A 23747-nucleotide genomic window follows, 5' to 3' on the forward strand; every position below is an offset into this window, starting at 1 on the left:
CAGAAAATCAGCCGGAAAATAAAGCCAAAAATCAACCCCTTATCGTCTCAGAGCACTCCACCACAAACCATATTGACAATCAAATCAACCCCTACAACATAAAGTTGGATCCAACCCATAGGATAAGGCTCCCAAACAAAAACCAAGCCCTCCACCATCCACACAACAATTCATCAACCAACTCCACCATTCAATCCAACTCAACCACGAATGCAAACCCTCACACAAACATAAAACAGACATGAGTAGAAGGCCAACAAAAGAGAAACCTCAAAAATAGGAACACTCCTACTGTTCAGACATATTCAACAAAAAATCTCCAACCAGCAAAACATCATAACAAACATTTTACTTATAAAGAATCCCACTTTACTTCATGACAACCCCCAATTATTGTATACAAAACACACTTTTATTTAATATTGCCAATCAAAAAAACCATGTGGAACCAAGAACAAAAAAAAAAAAAAAAAAGCCATAACTTGAACTTCCAAACCAGTCTCGATCAATCATCCATAAATTTTTGCAACCAAACATATCGTTCATCAAGTAACAAATCTTCTATCTTATTTATCTCCTTTGTCACATCACCCAATTCTCCTTTCAATTGCTTTATTTTTGCTTCTAATTCTTCTCGTCTTTCATGTAGTTTGGTGCGCTTTTCTCGGAGATTTTTCACATGCCATTTTTGGATTTCTCTTTCAGTGATATTGTATTTCGAAATTATTTCTTCTTCAAATGATCTATCCTTAGAAATTAATGGTAACACCTGATTCACGTATAATTTAAATAATAAATAATTCTATGTTTAGTTGTTATTCAGATATTAAAATATCAATATTATATAAGAATATGCATTTGATATGAATATTGTTTTTAGATATTTTCATAGAAAATATTTGTTACACTATCAGTGAAATTTTTAAACTTTACAAGCACAATTGGATTGATGACAAGTGCCCTATAGAGCATAGTAAAATATTTTAAAAGTATAAATGAAAATATATGTATGTATATATGTATGTATACGGGAGAAATCTACTTACATCAATGTAAAACTTAAGAGGTTTTATATCTTTTCATAACTCTTTATACGATTAATATTTTAACAATCCAACTGTTATATTTCATGCTTTATTCATGTAGATCATGCATGTCAAGTTTAGCATAAGTTAAAAATTTATCAATATATTATACTTTTCATGCATCTAAATCTTTTAATCGATCTGAATTCTCTATCATATTGATATAAAATATTGTATATATTAATATATATTTTAATGATTGAGATTTTTTTACATAAAATGAATGGTTATAAATTTTAATTTATACCAAACTTGACATAAATGAATAGAGCATGAAACTTGACTGTTGAGTTTATTAAAATATTAACCATGCAAAAAGTTGCAAAAAGTGTCAAACCTCTTAAATTTTATATTGATGTATGTAGATCTCTCCCCTTAAAAGTAACTCAATTAAATGTTTAAATTGAATAATAAAAATATACCAACCTCTGGAACCACGCACTTGACTTCAGCAATGAATTTGCACTCTGCACAATAGTAAATCAACTCTCTTTGGTTTCTTTTTTGCTCACATACATCACAATAAAATTCGTCATTTTCTTCATCTGAGTTCAACTCATATTCAAAAGGTGACTTCGTAAGGGTTAAAGGATGGAGATGAGATTTGTGTTTTATTGATTTAGGTGCTGAAGAATGACACTGGAGATGGATGGTAATGTCACATGGCACACATCAAAAAACGAAGTTACGGCAGTTTACACCACAAAGATGGCAAGTAAGATCGGTTGTTTTCTCAAAGAGAGTGAGAAGGTGTTGATGGCCACTAAACGTAATAGAGGGCACCAGCTTATAACAATCCAAGTGAAGGTTAAACTTACACTCAGATTTCAGACAGCTATATGCTAAGAGAGTTGAATCAATGCCTCGGAAACATGCATCACAAGTGCGGATATGATCATTGTATGGAAGGGATGTGATGGTGAAAAGGTGTTTGGGATGAAAAGGATGCTTAAAATTTACAAATTTGTAAGGTATTTTAACATAGCATGATTTATGTAAAAAGAAGCGGTCGCATGATCTGCTACACCTGAAAGTTGGTGCGGGAGCTAAGCAAATCTGTGCACATGCTACACAACGAGGTTCGCTGCCATATTCTTCATCGTTTTGGACAAGTGCTAGTGTATGCGGGTGACAGAAATGCTGGATTTCTTTGGAATCTTCAGAGTCTATGGTGGGAAATAGGGCACATTTGACATGGACATCGAATTCACATGCTCCACAGCTGAACTTCATGCCGGGGACAATACGTTCACCACAACAATCACATTCGTCACTACCGTCAGGATCTGTGATGAATATGAGAGTGCATGGATGGATGTGATGATTGATCAACTGTCGCGAAATGCTCTTCATGCAAGATTTATGAAGGAAAAACTTGCATTTCATGCAACCATAGGTAGAAGAAGAAGAAGAAGAGCAGAGCTCTACACAAATGGAGCAGATCACTTCATCTTTCTGGTTGGAATCAACAAGTTTTAAGGGATGAAGATGAGTGAAATGTTGAATGGTGTACTCCTCATCTGAATATTCTACCATTAGCTGTTGGGCGCATTCCACGTGCGTTTGAAACCTACAACTTAACTTGCATTTATAGACAAAGTTTGAAGTGATAGTTTCGAAACAAACAAAACAAAAACTACTAAAAGATTCAGTGGAGATGGTAAGAGGGCATGGATGAAAGAAACTTTGAACCTCTGCTTCGTGCTCAAAAAGACAATAATCATGAAAAAAATACGCACAACGTTCGCAACCAAAGGTCCCGACAAATAAGGGCCTCTGACATCCTTTGCACCGGTGATCTGTTATCATCTTCCTAATTAATGACAAGGGGTGGTGATGGATGACATGATGAAACTCCATTCTTTTTTAATGAAACAATAGAAATTACGTACATCATTGCAAACATGTTATTGCAATATATAACAATAGAATTTTTTTCTCTTACTTTTCTTAATACCTAATTCACCTTTAATTTTATGCATAACCTAACATTACAAACAAACAACACATTAAAGTAATTCCATCTTTAATTAATCAAATTAGTAAATTAATTATTAAAATTGATCATGATAAACAACTATCTTTATCAAATCAGGAAGAAAGGAATTATAATAGATAATATAAACAATTATTTCATTTACAATCTACTTTAACTTTTATAGCAACTTGCCTTTGTGATTCGGTATTAGAAAATATATTTTTAAATAATTATTTTCAAGAATATTGCTACTCATATTTTTTAAAACTTTTTCAAACATAAAATTTCCTTTCCCCTTGAGTATTTTAATTTGATGTGTAACATGATAAAATAAATTTTAATTTAATGTCATAATACATTTAATAAATAAATAAATTTAATTATTTTAACGTTAAATAAATAAAACAAAAGTTATTTGGAAGAACAAATACTTAGCTTCGTCCAAAGAGATTACATTTGATCATTGAATTGGTCTCGTAAAGTTATTTTTTTTACTTGAATCGATTTGTTTGAAAATCGTTCTTTTGTTTTTAGGGAAAAAATTCAATAATTTAAATTGGTTGTACTTAACAATTTTATTAATGTGAAGTTTTGAAAAACGGTTAAGGTTTGCGAGAAAAGACTTATCAAAACTTTAAGTATTTTATAAAGTAGCGAAAAATATTTAAAATAATAGTTTTCTAAACCGAATAGCATGCAAATATCGAGTAATAATTAAATGTCATGCTTAAAATAAATAAGTTAAACAATCCTAAATCTACGATATAAAAGCATAAATAATTATTACAATCCCGTAAATAAACTAATTAAGGAAACTTTAAATAAAACTTAAAAATAAAAATAATGAGAAAAAAACAAGTTGCTAATCCGAGGGTTCTCCGATGCTATTCCGAGTCTTAATTTTCTATGTTGCCTGAGAGATAATGAAAGGGAGAGTGAGCTTACAACGGCTCAGTCTAATAAATTCTAAATCGTTACATATAATTGAAAAATAATAAAGCATATAATAAATAGTATAATAGGCCAATTTTGGCCCGGGCCTAAAATAAATGAAACCCAATGTCCAAATTACAAAATAAATAATAAACCCAATACCCAATTAAAACCCAATTAGTAGCCTAAAAAAACACTAAAACCCATTACAAATAAGCCCAATTCAAAACCCTAGCCAACTATCCTAAAAAAAAAAAAATTCAGCAAGCTTCCTTAAGCACCCTAACTTTGCTGCCGCCGCAAGCTAGGCCAACCCCCTGGCCGCCGCTTCCTCGCACACCACCTTCTCCACGCGTCGCACGTCTGACACCTTCAACCAAGGGAAACACGCAATAGCAGAGAAAACAAATAACAAAGAGACAAAAAAATAGAAATCAAAAGATGGTAGTTTCGGCTATAAAAGCCATGATATTTCAATGTATTTCTTCTTCTTGTTCGAATAAAAAAAATCAATCAAAAAAACTAAAAAAACTTTCAAAGGTGATTTTTTTGCTCTTAAGTTTCTGTTGATTTTGTTTTCTTTTATTTTTTTCTTTTTTTTATGCCAAAAAAATATAAAAAGAAAAGGGTACTCACCTCCGTCGGTCTCCTCGGCGCCGGAAAAGTCCCTTTTGCGCAACGCCTGCCACTGGCCAACGACGCCGGTGCGACGGACACCGGGGAAGCCCTATCACTGGAGTATGGGGAGAGTTGAGAGAGTGGAGGAGACCTCTTTTTTTTTTTTTTTTTTCTCTATGGGGAGGTCTGAAATGAAGAAAAATAAAAAATGGGGATTAAATAATGGGTATGAAACTGCAGCGTTTTGGGTGGCCTTCCCAGGCTCAAAACGAAGTCGTTTTGGGGAAGGCCAGCCCGAATCAGATCCGCGCATTTTATTTTATGGGTTATTTCGAAAATGGTCCCCGGCGTTTGTAGCGCCATTCAATCAGGCTATTTTTCATTATTTTCATTTTTACAGATTTTACCCTTTAATTTTGTTTAGTTTTTAATCGGGTCCCAACCCACTGATGCTTTGAGAAAGGACACGTGTCCTAGATATGGGATTAATTTCTTTTTAGTCCTCGTATGTTATTGTTCATTTTATTTTAATCCTTTGTTTTATTTTATTATTTAAATTGTTTGTTTTATTATTTTTTTACTTTTAATATCATTTCTGTTGATTTAGTCCTAATCTATTGGATTTTAACCTTTTAATTTGTTATTTATTTAATATTTTATATATTATTTCTTTCAAATTATTTTACTCATTTTAAATTTTTTTAGATATTATTCATATTAAACTGTTTTATTATATATATATATATTCTGTTTTTAAATTTTTTATTTGTTGGTTTTAAACTCTTTTACATATTATCTATATTGAATTTTATATATATTGTTTATTTTAAATTTTTATTTATTATCTATTTTAATTTTTTATATAATGTTCATTTTAAACTCTTTTTATACATCATTTACTTTAAAATTTTTATGTATTATTTATTTTAAATTATTTTTACATATTATTTATTTTAAATTTTTTCCCATATATTATTTATTTTAAATATTTGTGTATATTATCTATTTTAAAGTTTTATATATATTACTTGGTTTAAATTATTTTATATGTTATTTACTTTAAATTTCTTTTACATTGTTATTTTTAAAACTGTTTTACATTTTTATATATTATGTATTTTAAATTTCTTTTTTACTTATTATTTAGTTTAAACTTTATATGTCATTTTAATTTTTTATAAATTAGTTATTTTAGATTTTTTATATATTATTTTATTTTAAATTGTTTTGTATATTAATTTTTAAAATTATTATTTACTTAAAATTGCTTTTGTAATATCTATTTTAAACTTGTTTTTATGTATTATTTGTTTAGAATTGTCTCATTATTTATTTTAAATTATTTTATATTATTTATTTCATTTTTTATTGTTAATGTTAATACTTAAATAATGTATGTGGTGTGATTATTGTCATTGTGTATCATATTTCGGTTATTCGTATTTTCACGTCATTGTCATTCACATGTATAGTGTTGTATTCATATATTATTGTTCCATGCTCATTACTATATTTTTATTTCATGTCATCGCATCGTGAATTTGGCTCCAACGTATTTATCCAATATAGATCGTTTTATTTTACTCCAAACAAAATGAATGCACATCGTAAAATGTTGTACTCGCTATTATTCAAAAAAAAAAAAGAAAATTTTTCAAAATAAGGCGATATTTTGCGTTTTGGAAGTTCGAGAAATTGTACCCTAACTTACAGGGTTTCGATTTTCGTGTTAAACCCAAATAGCCAAATACCGTTTTTGAATTTCAAAATACATGAAATCTTAATGAAAATTAAAGGCAAACTTATTCTCGATGGCTCAAATTTGGCATCCTAACTTACGGGATGTGGCATATTGTTATCGCGGGACGAGTGGGCCTTTGATGCTCATTTCAATTTAATTCAAGCGTTTCTTTAAAAATTAACAGGGGATCGTATTTTAAAATCTTTTCAAAATTCTCAACATTTGACATTAAGATATTAATTAATCAATTAGGTACCAATTTTGGGCATTACGAGGGTGCTAATCCTTCCTCGTATGTAACCGACTCCCGAACCCGTTTTTCTCTAATTTCGTAGACCAAAAATCATCGTTTTAGTAAATTTAAACTTTTATTAAAATGGTTGAATTACTAAGTGGTCTGATCACACCTAAATAAAAAGGATTGGTGGCGACTCTATCTTTATTTTTTTTTAGATAAAAGTCAACCCTTTTTAAAAAAATGATTTCGACAAATAACATAGTAGTGAACTAAGCCTTCTTCATGGAACATATAATAAATCAATATATAATCAATTTTTATATGATGCAATGCAATTTATGGATTAAGTTCTCATTCGTCCATCCTATCCGTCCTCAAGCATTGTGCGACACTTCAAAACTCATATCAATAATTCACCATCCTAAAATAAGTGTTTAAACCAGCAAAATTAAAACAAAAAATTTCTTTTCTTCCCATGTATTTCAAGTATAAATTCATTGTATAATATCCTAAAAAAAATTAGATAAAAAATCTCAAATATATTTACTTTGATGTAATTATTTATTTAATAAATAAATAATTTTAATTATATTGAAGTTAAATAAATATAACAGTTTTACTTTTTATCTTTTGGGAATTGGCATTTTAAAGATATATTTTCAAATGAAAAGAAAAGTTGATAGATGGGGTCAAGCTGAGATGACTATGTTGGAAAAATAAATACTTAGCTTGGTCATTTAACAGGATGGCTTGAATTAAATTTGTTTATGATTGCTTAAATTAAAATATCATAAATAAATACTTCCTCTTGAAAGAGGTATTAAATTACATTTGTTTATGATTGCTTAAATTAAAATATCATAAATAAATACTAAAGAGGTATTTAAAATTGATAAAAGTTTCATATATCGAATTACACATTAAGTTAAAATTTATGTATAATTTTAAAATTTCTTTCTTTTTCTAAATAAAAAAAGTTTAATAGATTACATCATAAAATTAACAATTTATATACTCACAATGCATTAAATATAGTCAACTTGTCTATAACAACCACTCGCTATAACAACATTATGATGAATTAATTATGATGAATTAGTAAATTAATTGCTAAGTTTCATCATAATAAGTAATTATGATGAAAGTTATAATCGGAGATTATTTTTCTAAAAATATTATTAAATAATTATTTATTAAAATATTGCTATACAAATATAGAAAATAACTTCAAAATAACTAATCTCTAAATACTTTAAAACAAATATAGAAAATACCTTAATTGAAACCCCAAAAAGTCATCGAATCTAATCTTTTACTAAACAAATTTATATAATTAATTTATTTTGGGATAAATCTCAAATCTATATATGAATTTTAGTTTTATATGTAATTTTATACATGAACTTTGATTTTGTATAATTTCAAACATGAAAATTTTATTTGACCAAGTTCTTACAAATTATTAACACAATTATTAATATAACATCTTTTTATGTTTATATATTGCATATACAAATAATTATATTTATCCTAATTATATTTATCCGTATAAAATAAATTGATATATTTATTTCTTTAAATGTGTGTGATTGAATCAAAATTAAATACATTTGAACTACAATCAAAATTTCAAATGTATGATTGCACCAAACCAAAATTCATATATCAAATTATACGTTGAATTAAAATTTATGTATAATTTTAAAATTTTCCTTTTTTAAATAAAAAATTTAATAGCTTACGTCATAAAATTAATCATCAATATACATACAATGCATTAAATACAGTTAGCCTCTCTATAACACCACCTACTATAACAACAAGTTTCTAGTAGAATCAATTTTTGTGTTTTATTTTAACTCTATATAACAATTTTTCACTTGTAACAGCAACATTCATAATTAGACTGTGCATCTTTTATTAATTCAATTTCTATAAGAACATATTATTTAAAATTTTAAGTAATATTATAATTATCTTTTGAAATTTTAAATGAGAAAACTATTTTTATATGCTTTAATTAAATTTTATGAAGGAATAAGTAAGGTGATGCCTTACTTAGCTTGGTGATACATTGGGGTCAAGCAAAGATAGGAGTGGCTTATTGCTATATTGGAAGAATCAATACTTAGCTTGGTTCTAGAAACAACAAAATTCTTCATTCTAAGTTATTCTCATAAAACATTTTTAGAGATTAGGTGTATTGATAAAACACATTTTATTCTAAAAAAAATTGGAATAAAATTTCCTTACCCTCATTTTTCAGGAATAACCATTAATTTTATTTATTTTCATATATTTCACTTAATTTAATATGCTTAAAACTATAATAAAATGTGTTTTATTATTTTTATATTTATTTGGTTACAAATATTTTTAATTATTATTACCAATCCAGCTACTAATATTATTTTCGTTAGGATCATCATTGTCATCATCATCCTCCTCATCGTTGACATTGTCTCCATCCGATTCATCGTCACTGCTGTTAGTGGAACCACCTCCGGGACTACTCCCCCAATTCCTCTAGTGATGATCTAGTGAGCTACAAAGGTCTGCGAAGGTACCCCCCATCGTAGATGTTGAAGGAGTGGAATTCTTGACAATTATCATCATTACCAATCCAGTTGATCATCAAACCTTAATTCTTGGCACTATTGAACAAATCTCACAATTGAGAGTTATTTTCCACTAATTCGATTAAAAATTCTGAGCTACCTCTCACTAGGTTGCCTAATATACCTTTTGTCTTCTTTACCTTGTTTCTCACACCATCCATTTTTGAATTTCTGGATAAAATTCAACTTTTTAATTCACATCATCTTTTAGAATTCTTTTTTCAAATGAATTATCCTTGTAAAGGAATGACAACACCTGATTCACGTATAATTTAAACAATAAAATAATTTCATATTTAATTATTTATACATACTAACATATTTTTCTTTGATTCATTATAAGTACTAATCTTTACGAGGGTAGGTATAAAATTGTTAGAAACTATCATTTATATTGTACATGGATATTTTTGGGAGGGTGAAGATTGATCTATTTATACAGGTATAAAACTTAAGTTGTTTTCTGTTCTAGAACTTTTTGTACAATTAATATTTTTACAATATAACTGTAATATTTTATTATCCATCCATGTAAATCATGCATGCCAAATATGGTATAAATTAAAATTTTCTAACAATTTATTTTATATAAAAATAAATTTTAACCGTTAAATAAATATATATATATAATATTTAGATTGATATGATGGGACATATCGAATTGATTTAAAATTTAACTTGTATGGAAAATAAAATATATTGATCAGTTTAATGGTTGAATTGTAAAAATATTAATTCTAGAGAAGAAGAAAAACAACAGAGCTCTTTACAAATGGAGCAACTCAGTTCATCTTTCTGGTTGGAAGCAACAAGTTTTAAGGGATGAAGATGAGTGAAGTGTTGAATGGTGTACTCCTCAGCTGAATATTCTGCCATTGGCTTTAGGGCGCACTTCACGTGCGTTTGAAACCTACAACTTAACTTGCATTTATAGACAAAGTTTGAAGTGAGAGATTTAAAACAAACAAAACAATAACTATTAAAAGCATACGTATGAGGGGAGATGGTGAGAGGGCATGGATGAAAGAAACTTTGAACCTCTGCTTTGTGCTCATCAAGACAAGATTTATGAATAAAACAGCCACAACGTTCGCAACCAAAGGTTGGGCCGGATAAGTAACTCCGACAACCTTCGCACAGAATCATTTTATTCCCCTCCTCAATGAATGACAATGACGAGAGGTGTCGATGGCTGTTAGACATGTAGTTAGCAGTTGTTAGTTAGTTACAAAAGTCAGTAATCAGTTTCAGATTTGTTATACAAGGCTTATATAACTCTTTCCAAAGAATGAGAGTGGATTCATTCATTCATCAATAAGAAATTTAATCAATGATTCAGTTGTTTTCTTTCAGTTGTTTCTAATTTCTTGAAACCTTGTGTTTATCATTCTTATCCTTCAATGGCTGACATGTTGAATCTGCATTCTTTTTTAATGAAACAGTAGAAAATACATACATATATAGTTCACCACAACAGTAATTTCATCTTTAATTAATCAAATTAATAAATTAATTGTTAAAATTCATCATAATAAGTAACTATTTTATCACACCGAAAGAAAAGAATTATAACAGACCATCATAAGTATAAATTCATTGTAATATCCTAAAAAATTAGATAAAAATATCAAATTATAAAAAAATTAGATAAAATATCAAATTATACATCAACTTTTGATGTGTAACATGATAAAGTAGATTTTACTTTGATGCAATTATACATTTAATAAATAAATAATTTTAATTATTTTCAAGTTAAATAAATACAGTAGTTTACGTTAAACAATTTCACAGCAATTGGCATTTTAAAGATATATTTTCAAATTAAAAGAAAGGTTGATACATTGGGTAAAGCTGAGATGGGTATGTTGGAAGAATAAATACTTAGCTTGGTCCTTTATGAAATTACTCATTAAAATATTGAAGGCTAAATAACTCTATAGGTCCTTTAAGAATAAAAAGCTACCAGAACAAAACAAATATTCATCGAATCTAATCTTTTTATTAAATAAATTTATATATGAATTTTGATTTTGTGTAATTTAAAACATGAAATTTTGATTTGACTAAGTTCTCACAAATTATTAACACGATTATTGATATAAATTTTTTATGTTTATATATCGCATACACAAATAATTATGTTTATCCAAAATAAAAATAAATTGACGTATTTATTTATTTAAATATGTGTTATTGAATCAAAATTAAATGTATTTGAACCACAATTAAAGTTTCATATGTATGATTGCACTAAACCAAAGTTCATATATCGAATTACACGTTGTATTAAAGTTTATGTATTATTTCTAATTTTCTCCCTTTGTTTAAGAAAAAATTAATAGCTTACATCATATAATTAACTGTCTATATACACACAATGCATTAACTACACCCAGCCTCTCTACAATAACACCCACTATAACAACATTTTGTTATAACAACAACAATGAGTTTTGAGTAGAACCAATTTTTTGTGTTTTATTCTAATCTTCTATAACAACTTTTCCTTATAACAGTAATATCTATGGTTAGAAGGTACATTTTTTTATTAAATTAGTTATCTAGAACAACATATTGATTAAAATTTTAAGTAAATTTATAACTACTTCATATAAGCAAGCTTATTAACTATAATTTATTAGATCAAATGTTTAATTTTAACATGAAAAATATATTAATTAAGTGTAGGTTTGGATAGGTGGTACTATATGGTGCGTTTAATTTATTTTTTGTCTTACGCTACAGAACCGTTACAATATCTAATTTCATTGTCACCGCTATTTTTACACTAACTGCAAATAAACACATCCCTCATCTCCTATCCAAACTCACCCTAAAAGATCACAAATTTTAAAAGGATTTATGACAATACATTCTCATTTTCATAAATAAGGATTAATTTTAATTATTTCAATATATTAATATATTTTACTTAATTTAATATGAAAATGTATTTTATATAGTATCTTATCTTTCAATCATTACTCGATTACAAATATTTTTAGTTACTTTTATGAATACATTAGTTAGATGATGAAATGTAATGCAACTGAGAGTTATTTAAATTGTTTTGAGCTATCATCCTTAACAAATCTTTCGTCGTCTCTATCTCTTTTATGTAACACCCCAAACTCGGCCCAGACGTTATGACCGGATCCGACATGCCACATCGAAGCGTTCAAAACATTTTATACTGTTGATCCAGAAAAAAACTTACTTAGTGTTTTAAAAGATAATTTCATTATAGGTTAAAGTGAATGGAAGCTGTGCACCAGGTAGGAAACCGAAAAAGAGGTGGTGAGTCCATCGGACTGCTTAAGTACCAAGCTTCCTTCAGATCCAATCCTAGACATGCATACCGCCATTGCCACACCTTAACGTCATGGATATTTCTAGGAAACCGATTTTGATTAAGTCATTTTTAGGAAAAGTGATTAATTTTGGAAAATACTTTCATTGCGGAAGCTTTGCTTGTTGTTGTATTATTTTGAAATCAATTGTTGTTTTTGAAAATGCACCCTAAAGCTATCCAATTTCAACAGTTAAAATAAGTAATACCTATCTTAGTAACACATATTAAAACCATAAAAAATAATTAAGCGGCCTTATTACATTTAAAAACCCAAGCCTCAACGTAAATAATAGGATGTCTAGTTCACCAGAAGAAAACCAAACTTTCAGAACGGGTGGCCACTCCGAATTCCCTCACAGCTCCAAGCACACTATGGTTGGGGATTTCCTGCGTGGATAAAAATAAAAGGGGTGAGTTTTGGGAAACTCAGTGTGTAAGGAAAACCCATTCAAAGCCCAAGTCACTCAAACCCATTGGGCCTAAGCCCATTCAGGTAATGATGATACTAGGCGAGCCCTTTTCAGATTACAATAAACTGGGTCTTAGCCCCTTATTCAGATAACAGTATGGCCCATAGGCCCATTTCAAAATACATGCAACATCAATAACATATGCAAGCCCATTTGGGGAGACTACTCAACCCACCAACCACTACACTCCACCCGTACCAGCCCTACACTCCATGTGGGGAATAGCTCAACCCACCCAGTCCAACACTCCACGATTTGTGACCTTGTTTGCTCGATTAGCGATAAATTGAGGCAAAGCCTCCAGTACGTGGACAAGCCACTTTCAATACTTCCTCCGTCAATATCCCAATCCCATGCATCAGATAATAACAACATGGCATGCAGTAAATAACAACAGTCAAACATGCATTTAGGTCAATTTAACCCTAGGGGTATTTCGGTAATTTATCTACTAGGGGTAAAACTGTAAATTTTCCACTTTTAAAGGTATTTCAGTAATTTATCTATTTTAGGGTTTTTCATGCATATTCATACTTTTCACGTACTAACAGAATCACGTACCGAGGGTTCTTACCGAATTGGGCCCGTTGGCCCATCATTCCAATTTTGGCCCATTAAGCCCAAAAATATCGAGGCACAGAAATCATGCACTTTGCAGTCCAAATTTTGCAGCTTACCAAAAACATTAATCGATTTACCTTACGAGCATTCGCACACTCGCAAATCTACAAAATACCGGTTTTCAGCATTTCGGCTTTTCGACTTTTGCCAATCCAGACTAAGAAAGAGGGTGTTAGTTACACACATTTGCGACGATATCTTGACGAGATCCACACACGAACCGCCTACAATTGGATTACTAACACGTTAATCTAACTATTCAAATACAAACTACGTATTAACCCCTTACAATATTCGGCCAACCACACCTACAGATCATAGTAAGCTTATAAGAAATCAATAAGCAACTCATTAACAAATTTTTGTCAATGTTTACCACATAATCATAATTTCACTGCAAGCTGTCTTCCTGAGCAACAGTCACTAAATCATTTATAACTGGAGCTACGAAACTCCAAATCAAGTGCCGTTAATTTTCCCTGAAAATAGACTCATATATCTTCTATCCATAAAATTTTCAGAATTTTTGGTTTGGCCAATCAATACCAGATGTTTCTTAAAGTTTCCCATGTTTCACTGTTTGACTAATCTGACCACTCTTCATTACGAATCAAATTTCGCATTGTACAGAATTCAAAATATGTTCTTGTTTATTTCATTAGAAACTAGACTCAATAAGCTTTAATTACATAATTTATTCAGCTTCTAATTCATCTCCCACAATTTATGGTGATTTTCCAAAGTCACGTTACTGCTGCTGTCCCAAGCAGATTTATTACCAAATCACTCTTTCATACACCTATCTTGCATGCATGTTATTTAAACATGTATATCACCAATCAATCATCACATATCTATGATTTTTACTTAAGCATAATCTCCATTTCATCATTTTAAAGCACAACATGTTAGCCGATTTTTCCCTTTAGCATCTAAGGCACATGCATGCTCATTTGTTTGGCTCAACTTCACATATCTTCCATTTTTCATCAAAAGAACATGAAACAACAACCATTTCCTTCATTTTAATTCATGACCAAATGCTCACAACACAACCAAAAACCAAAATATGCTTCAAGAGTTAAGGTAGAATCAAGAAGAACTCATGAACATCAAGATAGAAGCCAACTACCATGAACTTACCTTCAATTTTCTTCCCCAAGTGACCGAACACTCAAGAGCTTTCTCCTCTCCTTTCTCTTCTCTAACTTTCAGCTATGATGAACAAAGATGGACAAAACTTTGTTCTTTTCACCCCTTTTTCTTTTGATAAAACTTCATATTTCATCCATTTAATTCTTTAATACAAAAGACATGAAATTCTTATCATGAAACATTTACCTAACCCATTATCATGAAACATTTACCTAACCCATTATCATGGAACATTTACCTAACCTATTATCAATTTGTATCAATTTGTACCATAAATTATGGATATCAAGTGTACATTTTGTCTACAACAACATGATGGCTAGCCACTTCATGTAAAATGGGAGGTTTGTCATGCAAATCCTCCTATTTTGCACTCCTATTTATTTGGCCACTTCAATTTAGCCTATAGCATTTTCAAACATTTTCACATAGGTCCTATTTCATAATTTCACTTACAAATGACAAAATCAAAGCATGAAATTTTGCCAACATTCACAGAATTCTCGAAAATTGGGGCGTTACAACTCTACCCTCCTTAAAGAAATTTCGTCCTCGAAATTTACCTGATCCAACTAGTTGAGGGTATTGTTGACGCATAGTCTCTCCTGATTCCCAAGTAGCTTCTTCCCTTCCATGATTACGCCAAAGTACTTTCACTAACGGGACAGATTTCCTTCTGAGAACCTTAACATCTCGAGCCAATATTTGCACAGGCTCCTCCTCAAAGGTCAAATCAATCCTTACTTCAATCTCCTCCACTGGCACAACATGTGAGGGATCCAATTGATATCGTCTTAACATAGACACATGAAAGACGTCATGGATTCTGTCTAACTCTGGTGGTAACTCTAACTGATACGCTACTGGCCCTACCCGCTTAAGAACCTGATAAGGCCCTATAAACCGTGGACTCAATTTGCCTTTCTTTCCGAATCTCAAGATCTTCTTCCAAGGTGAAACCTTTAAGAAAACTATATCCCCAACCGCGAACTCTATCTCTTTGCACTTTAGGTTCGCATACGACTTCTGTCTATCAGATGCCTCCTTTAATCGATCTCTTATCAACTTAACCTTACTTTCAGTATCTGCCACCAACTCCGGTCCAAGCACTTGTCGTTCACCCAACTCTGTCCAACACGTAGGTGTACGACACCTTCGTCCATACAATGCTTCATACGCTACCATCCGAATACTCGCCTGGTAACTGTTATTGTACGCAAATTCTGCCAACGGCAAGTAATCCTCCCAACTACCTCGAAAGTCAATCACGCATCCCCTCAACATATCCTCCAGAATCTGAATAACCCTTTCCGATTGACCATCAGTCTGGGGATGGAAAGCCGTACTAAAATTCAATCGCATCCCCAACGTCTCATGCAACCTTTGCCAAAATCGAGATGTAAATTTGGGATCCCGATCAGAAATAATTGAAATTGAAACTCCATGAAGTCGCACAATCTCCGCCACATACAACTTGGCTAGCTTTTGAAGTGAAAAGTCAGTACGAACAGGTATGAAATAGGCCGATTTGGTCAACCTATCCACAATCACCCACACCGAGTCTTTCTTTGATGGTGTCAAGGGCAGCCCACTCACAAAGTCTATGGTTACCCTCTCCCACTTCCAAAGTGGTATCTTCACTGACTGTCATAGTTCAGAGGGTAATTGATGCTCAGCTTTCACTTGCTGGCATGTCAGACATTTCCCTACAAACTCCGTTACTTCTCGTTTAAGTCCAGGCCACCAGTACAATTCTCGTAAGTCGTGATACAACTTGTTCCTTCCAGGGTGCATGGCACAAAGTCCTTCATGAGCTTCCTTCAATATTGTCTGCCTCAAATCAGAGTCCTTCGGAACACAAATTCTTCCTCGGAAACATAGAACTCTTTCGCCATTTAACCCAAACTCAGAAGTTTCCCCTTCCTTAACTTGTTGAAAACGAGCGACCAAAGACTCATCGTTCAACTACTTTTCCTTAATCTGATCCACCCAGGTTGGCCTCACTTGCAAGTCAGCCAACAGACTTCTATCATCATACAGACTCAGACGAGCAAACATTACTCTCAGACCAGATATAGTTCTACGACTTAGAGCATCGGCTACCACATTAGCCTTGCTTAGTGATACTCGATTGAATAGTCATAATCCTTAAGCAACTCAATCCATCTCCTTTGCCTAAGGTTCAGCTCCTTCTGAGTCAACAAATACTTAAGACCCTTGTGGTCTGTGTATATAATACACCTCTCCCCGTGATGTACTCTTATATTTGACACTTTTTGCTTGTTAATTCCTTTGTCTTATGAATTTTTCACTACTTAATTGGTTGTATTTGATTTATTTCTTGTGTAGTGAACCCAATACTAGAAATGGCAACAAAAAGACATAATCTGCAGTTTTTTTCTTTTTATTCCGTCACGGCTGGAGTCATGGGCACGACGTTTATTCTGTCATGGCTGGAGTCGTGGGCACGATGCTTATTCTGTCACGGCTGGAGTCGTGGGCACGACGCTGGGCGTGACACTGATCTGACGTGGCAAATCAGAAGTCAACACGGGGAATATTCTGGAAACAACTTATCTTGATCTATTGACGTGATTTGAGGGATTTTGGATTTCATTTTCATAATTTTAAAGATATTATCTTATCTTTTTTTGATTAATTTTCCTTGTTGATTTGGGCATTTGAAGCCTATAAATACCCACCTTTGGGTAAGGCTAAGGGGATCTCTTGTCTTTTGTTCTTATTGCTACTTTGTTTTCATTTTAATAAAATTTTCTTCTTTGTTTTATTTCTACTTTACTTTATTTTATTTTATGTTTTTACATTATCAAAACATGTTAAGCATGATAATAAATATCATGCTTGGCTAATTTTTCTCAATCCAATAGCTAGTACGAATCAATTCCTCGCGTGAGAATTGAATATTGCTTAAATCCCTTCGGGATACATTTTCGTCTTTCTGCTTAGATAGTTTGGCAATCGGCCTTACTAAAATTTTTAAACGTTTTCAAATAAAAAGGATCCGTTGGTGCGGAATCGTTTAATTTTACGGTTGGGAGAAAGGATCGGCTGTGGCATTTCGACTTCCTATGAACACTCTTAGCGGCGGTCCGCTGAGGAAAGACGAGATCGGAAATGATTCTTGATAAGACAACTTCCGAGTTGGGCTTTTCCTGTTTTAAAACTAAGTATTTTAACGGCGATAGACGTGGTAGATTTACTTAAGAATCGACTTTCGAAGATAGACTTGTGAAGATTGGTTACATGAGAGAAAAGCAAGTTACGATGGGTTGGGCCTCGTAGACTGTAGTCGACATGAATCCCGGAGAAAAAATCTATTTTCGATGATCGTGGGAATTGACGAAACTAGCTCGAGGCGACTCTTATACTCGTGTTTATTCAACTTAATCTTTCATCTTCTTTATTTTATTGCTTTTATTTTAATACATCTTTCTTTGCACTTTTACTTGTTTATTTTATTTTCTTGTTACTTCTCAAATCACCTTTTTTTTATTTATTTTCCATTTCAGCTCCTAAGTCGAGAACAAGAAATTTAATCAAAAATTCCATTAAACTCCCTGTGGATCGACCCTCTTCCACTATTCTACCTTTTTATTTATTTTATTTTTGAAGAGGTTTATTTTATTTTGATAGGCAAAACGACGCTTGTCAAAATTGGCGTCGTTTCCGGGGAGTTTTATTTTCGGCAATTATTGATTATTTTGTTTGATTTTTATGACCAGGAGAAACCGGGGGACTCTAGTTCAATATAACCCAGAAATTGAAGTAAGCGCTCGTAAAAATCACGGTCAAACGCTTCGATGAAAGAAGCAGCAAAAGCAAAGAGAACGACAATCCAATCTGGAATTTACTTCTGCGGCACCACCACGTGAACCGGAACAAACTCCCAACGAAGGACCACCTCCAAACACCACAACTCTAATAACAAATCCCACGTTTGAACTGGAGCCAATGGCGAACCAAACCATTAGAGAACTTGCCGCTGCCCCGCCGTACAACAACCGCTCTGCATTACCTTTCCTCAAGGCACTACCCCTTTTCAACTCAAAACAGGGTTAATTCATCTCCTCCCTACATTCAACGGCCTTCCTAGCGAAAGCCCACATAAACATCTCGTCGAATTCCACATGGTGTGTAGTAGCATGAAGCCGCAAGGAGTCTCGGAAGACCAAATCAAACTAAGGGCATTTCCTTTTTCTTTAGCCGGAATGGCTAAGGAATGGTTATTTTACCTACCACCTAACTCAATAACCACATGGGTTGAACTATCTCGTGTTTTCCTTGATAGGTATTTTTCAGCGGCAAAGGCAAGCGAGCTTAGGTGAAGCATTTTGAGAATTCAGCAAAGGAGCGATGAATCTCTCTACGACTATTGGGAGAGGTTCAAAAAGTTATGTGCAAGTTGCCCGCAGCATGGCCTATCCGAGTAGACCCTTCTTCAGTATCTCTATGAAGGGATGCTTCCGATGGACAAAAAGATGGTGGATGCTGCAAGTGGTGGCGCACTCGTCAATATGACGCCAGAAAATGCTAGAACTCTAATCTCTACTATGGCCGTAAACTCGCAACAGTTCGGCTCTTCAAGTGAACCTAGCCGACGGGTTCACGAAGTAAGTACCGTTTCTTTGGAAAATAAAATAGACAAATTGACTAATATTGTCAATTCTCTTGTCACAGGTAAGATAGGAGCCGCGAAGGTTTGTGGAATCTGCACGATGCCGAACCACCCAACTGATTCATGTCCAATGCTACAAGATAAGACGGGCGCCCAAGTCAATGCCATAAATAATTTCCCAGGACCTCCTCAAAGGCCATACAATCCCTACGGTAACACTTTCAATCCCGGTTGGAGAGACCATCCAAATATGAGCTATGGAAACAAAAACCAAAATTACCAACCAAGACCACCTCCCTTTCCAAATCAATCACCACAAAAAACCTCTCTTGAGACCATTGTTGAAAAGTTGGCCATTTCACAAGAGAAATTCCAAACCCAAACACAATCTCATCTCCAAGAAATTGACAAACAAATAAGCCAACTAGCTCAAACCGTTGGTCGCCTAGAGTCTCAAGGACGATTGCCCTCTCAAACTGAAATAAATCCGAGAGAAAATGTAAGCGCAATCATTTTACGAAGTGGTACCGTAATTTCACCAGAGCCGACAAAGGAGCCCGAGAAAATCGAGAAAGACAAAGAAGACACTTCTTTGAAGAGTCAAGAAGAAAAATCCTCGCCTACCTCAAGTAAAGTCATTCCTAGTCCTTCTTTGTCTACTTACGAGACTCCTCCTCCCTTTCCAAGAAAGCTTGCAAGGCGTGACAAAAAGGAAGATGAGAAGCAAATTTTGGATATATTCAAAAAAGTGGAAATCAATATCCCACTCCTTGATGTCATTCAGAAGGTGCCAAAATATGCGAAGTTTTTGAAAGACTTATGCACAAATCGGAGGCGATTATCCGAAAATGAAAGAGTTAACCTCAACGAGAATATTTCAGCCATTTTTCAAAGACGCCTACCACCGAAATACAAGGACCAAGGGATGTTTGCAATTCCGTGCAAAATAGGAAAAGTTAAAATAAAAAGGGCAATGTGTGATCTAGGCACATCTATTAATGTCATGCCGCTAAGCGTCTACAACAAAATTTCAACAGAACTATTAAAAGAGACGCGAGTGATGGTTCAATTAGCTGATCGGTCAGTTATCTACCCCGAAGGGGTACTAGAAAATGTGTTGGTAAAGGTAAACGATCTCATTTTCCCTGCTGATTTTTACATTATTGACATGGAAAATGACCGCAGCAACAACGGATCAGAAATCTTGCTTGGACGCCCTTTCTTGTCAACAGCGCATAAAAAAATCAATGTCCGTAACGACATCTTAACCATGGAATTTGATGGGGAAGTGGTTAAATTCGATGTGTACAAAGCTATGAAGTATCCTGATTCCATCGCAAGTTTAAATTTTGTTGATATTATAGATCCGTTAGCTGATGATTTTATCGAAACTGATTTGTTTTATAATTTTTATAGGAAATTGGAGGATCTCGATGATGAAAGTGAAATCATTTCAACTCTTTCCTCCATTTCTGATTCTCGATTAATTCCACCTAAACCCCTTCCCTTAATTTTGCAGGAGCCACAACTAGAATTGAAGCAACTTCTATCGCATCTCAAATACGAATTTTTGGGCTATAACTGAACCTTGCCAATTATCATTTCAAGTGAATTATCACGACAGGAAGAGGAAGAATTGATTGTTGTTTTGCGCACCTATAAAAAGGCAATTGGATGGACATTAGCTGATATCCAAGGCTTAAGTCCATCCACTTGCATGCATAAAATTAAAACAGAGGAGAACGCAAAACCAACGAGAGAAGGCCAGCGACGTTTAAACCCGCCAATGATGGAGGTTGTGAAGGAGGAGATCCAAAAGTTGCTAGATGCTGACATTATCTACCCCATTTCTGATAGCAAGTGGGTAAGTCCGGTCCATGTTGTGCCAAAGAAGACTGGAATTACGGTGGTCGAAAATGACGAAGGAGAAATGATTCCGAAGAGAGTACAAAATGGTTAGAGAATGTGTATCGATTATAGGAAACTCAACTCACAAACTCGAAAGGACCATTTTCCTATACCATTTATCGATCAAATGATCGAAAGACTTGCTGGAAAATACATTACTGTTGTCTTGATGGATTTTCTGGATTCTTTCAGGTTCCGGTGGCACCTGAAGACCAAGAAAAAACAACATTCACTTGCCCTTTCGGAACTTTCGCCTATAGAAGAATGCCTTTAGGTCTTTGCAACACTCCGGCCACATTCCAACGATGCATGTTAAGCATTTTCTCCGATCACATCGAGCGAGGAATAGAGGTATTTATGGATGATTTTACTGTTTATGGTAATTCATTCTCTCAATGCCTTTCCAATCTTTCTTATGTTCTTAATCGATGCATTGAATTTAAATTGGTTTTAAACTACGAGAAATGCCATTTCATGGTAAATAAAGGATTGGTACTCGGTCATGTGGTTTCGGCCCAAGGAATTGCCATTGATAAGGGAAAGATTGATGTAATTCGCTCACTTCCATACCCCACTTCGTTGAGGCAAATTTGTAGTTTTCTTGGCCATGCAGGTTTCTACCGACGGTTCATAAAGGACTTCTCTAAGTTGGCGCAATCTCTTTGCCGATTACTACAAAAGGACGTGAATTTTACTTTTGATCAATCTTGCAAAGATTCATTCGATGAGCTTAAGGGAAGGCTTATATCCGCACCAATTGTACAACCACCAAATTGGACTTTACCATTTGATATTATGTGTGACGCATCTGACCTTAGCGTGGGAGCCGTTCTCGGCCAAAGGAGTAAAGAAGGACCACACGTGATAGCCTATGCCTCTAGGACTCTCGACTCGGCTCAACGCGACTACTCGACAACGGAAAAAGAGCTTTTTGCTGTCATTTTTGCATTAGAAAAATTTCGTTCTTATTTATTAGGAACTAAAATTTTTGTTTTTTCCGATCATGCAGCGCTGAAATACTTGATGAACAAAAAAGAAGCAAAGCCGAGGTTGATACGATGGATTCTCTTACTACAGGAGTTCGATCTTAAAATCAAGGATAAAAAGGGAAGTGAAAACTTAGTAGCTGACCACGTAAGCTGTTTGCCTACTTCACCAGTCGAACCTCCCCTACGAGAACAATTTCCAGACGAAACATTGATGGAAGCACAGGCATCATTCCCATGGTTCGCTGATTTGGTGAATTTTCTAGCTACGGGTAAATTTCCAAACAATCTATCTCAATCTGAGATCAAACGCATAAAAAGAGAGTTTCGATACTATATTTGGGATGATCCATATTTATGGAAAAATTACTCGGATCAAATCGTACGACGATGCGTAAGTAACAGCGAGGTAAAATCTATACTTGAGTTTTGTCATTCCTACGTTTGCGGTGGACATTTCGGCCCTAAACGAACTGCACACAAAATTCTTGAGTGCGGATTTTATTGGCCAACCTTGTTTAAAGACACTTACAACTTTTGCAAAGCATGTGACAGGTGCCAAAGAGTCGGAAATCTAAGTCGAAGGAGTGAGATGCCATTAAATCCTATACACATCTGTGAAATTTTCGATGTGTGGGGGCTCGATTATATGGGGCCATTTACCTCATCATTTGGAAATTTATACATTATTTTGGCCGTTGATTACGTTTCGAAATGGGTAAAGGCGAAAGCCACCCGAGAAAATGATGCGAAAACCACAACTAATTTTTACGTGATTTTATTTTCTTAAGATTTGGAACTCCGAGAGCGATCATTTGCGATAGAGGAACACATTTCGTTAACCGACTCATCGAAGCTTTGATGAAGAAATATGGCGTGACTCAGCGGATAGCAACAGCTTATCATCCGCAAACCAACGGACAAGCAGAGGTTTCAAATCGAGAAATCAAGTCAATCCTAGAGAAGACCGTTAAACCAAACCGGAAAGATTGGAGCTTGAAGTTAGTTAATGCGTTGTGGGTATATCGCACGGCTTATAAAGGACCTATCGGGATGTTACCTTACCGACTTATTTTCGGCAAACCTTGCCACTTGCCTGTCGAACTTGAGCATAGGGCATTTTGGGCTGTGAAGGAATGTAATATGGAGATAAACGCTGTTGGTGAAGCACGGAAACTTCATATCCAAGAGCTTGAGGAGATTCGCCGCAATGCTTACGATAGCGCACAAAATTATAAAGAGCGAACAAAAGCATTTCATGACAAGCGCATTTCATTTAAATCATTTTCCGTTGGGCAGAAAGTTCTCCTATTTAACTCAAAATTAAAAATTTTTACAGGAAAACTTAAGTCCAAGTGGAGCGGACCATTTACCGTGATCAATGTTTTTCCTCATGGAGCCGTAG

At 33.4% G+C, this 23747-nt stretch overlaps 2 protein-coding genes and 1 long non-coding RNA gene across 3 annotated transcripts; 1 reads left to right on the plus strand and 2 right to left on the minus strand.

Annotated features, from left to right (window-relative positions):
* Positions 1-1757: 1757 nt before the first annotated feature.
* Positions 1758-2621, minus strand: LOC108462348 (uncharacterized). Its single transcript, XM_017762309.1, has one exon. The coding sequence runs from the start codon at positions 2619-2621 to the stop codon at positions 1758-1760; it is 864 nt and encodes a 287-aa protein (XP_017617798.1).
* A 1426-nt stretch (positions 2622-4047) lies between these two features.
* LOC108463068 (uncharacterized) lies at positions 4048-4911 on the minus strand. Its single transcript, XR_001867993.2, has 2 exons — positions 4633-4911; positions 4048-4366 (listed from the first exon to the last, which is right to left on the minus strand). It is a non-coding gene; the product is annotated as an uncharacterized LOC108463068 (long non-coding RNA).
* Positions 4912-19311: 14400 nt separating this feature from the next.
* On the plus strand, positions 19312-21033 carry LOC108462347 (uncharacterized). The gene has a single exon (XM_017762308.1). The coding sequence runs from the start codon at positions 19312-19314 to the stop codon at positions 21031-21033; it is 1722 nt and encodes a 573-aa protein (XP_017617797.1).
* The last annotated feature ends 2714 nt before the right edge of the window (positions 21034-23747 follow it).

The sequence above is a fragment of the Gossypium arboreum genome, chromosome 13 (genome assembly GCF_025698485.1).
Source record: "Gossypium arboreum isolate Shixiya-1 chromosome 13, ASM2569848v2, whole genome shotgun sequence".
NCBI lineage: Eukaryota > Viridiplantae > Streptophyta > Magnoliopsida > Malvales > Malvaceae > Gossypium > Gossypium arboreum.

Excerpts from the sequence above, each read along its gene's own strand:
- LOC108462348 (XM_017762309.1), bottom strand. The coding sequence starts at position 2,621 with ATGGTAGAATATTCAGATGAGGAGTACACCATTCAACATTTCACTCAT.
- LOC108462347 (XM_017762308.1), top strand. The coding sequence starts at position 19,312 with ATGGTGGATGCTGCAAGTGGTGGCGCACTCGTCAATATGACGCCAGAA.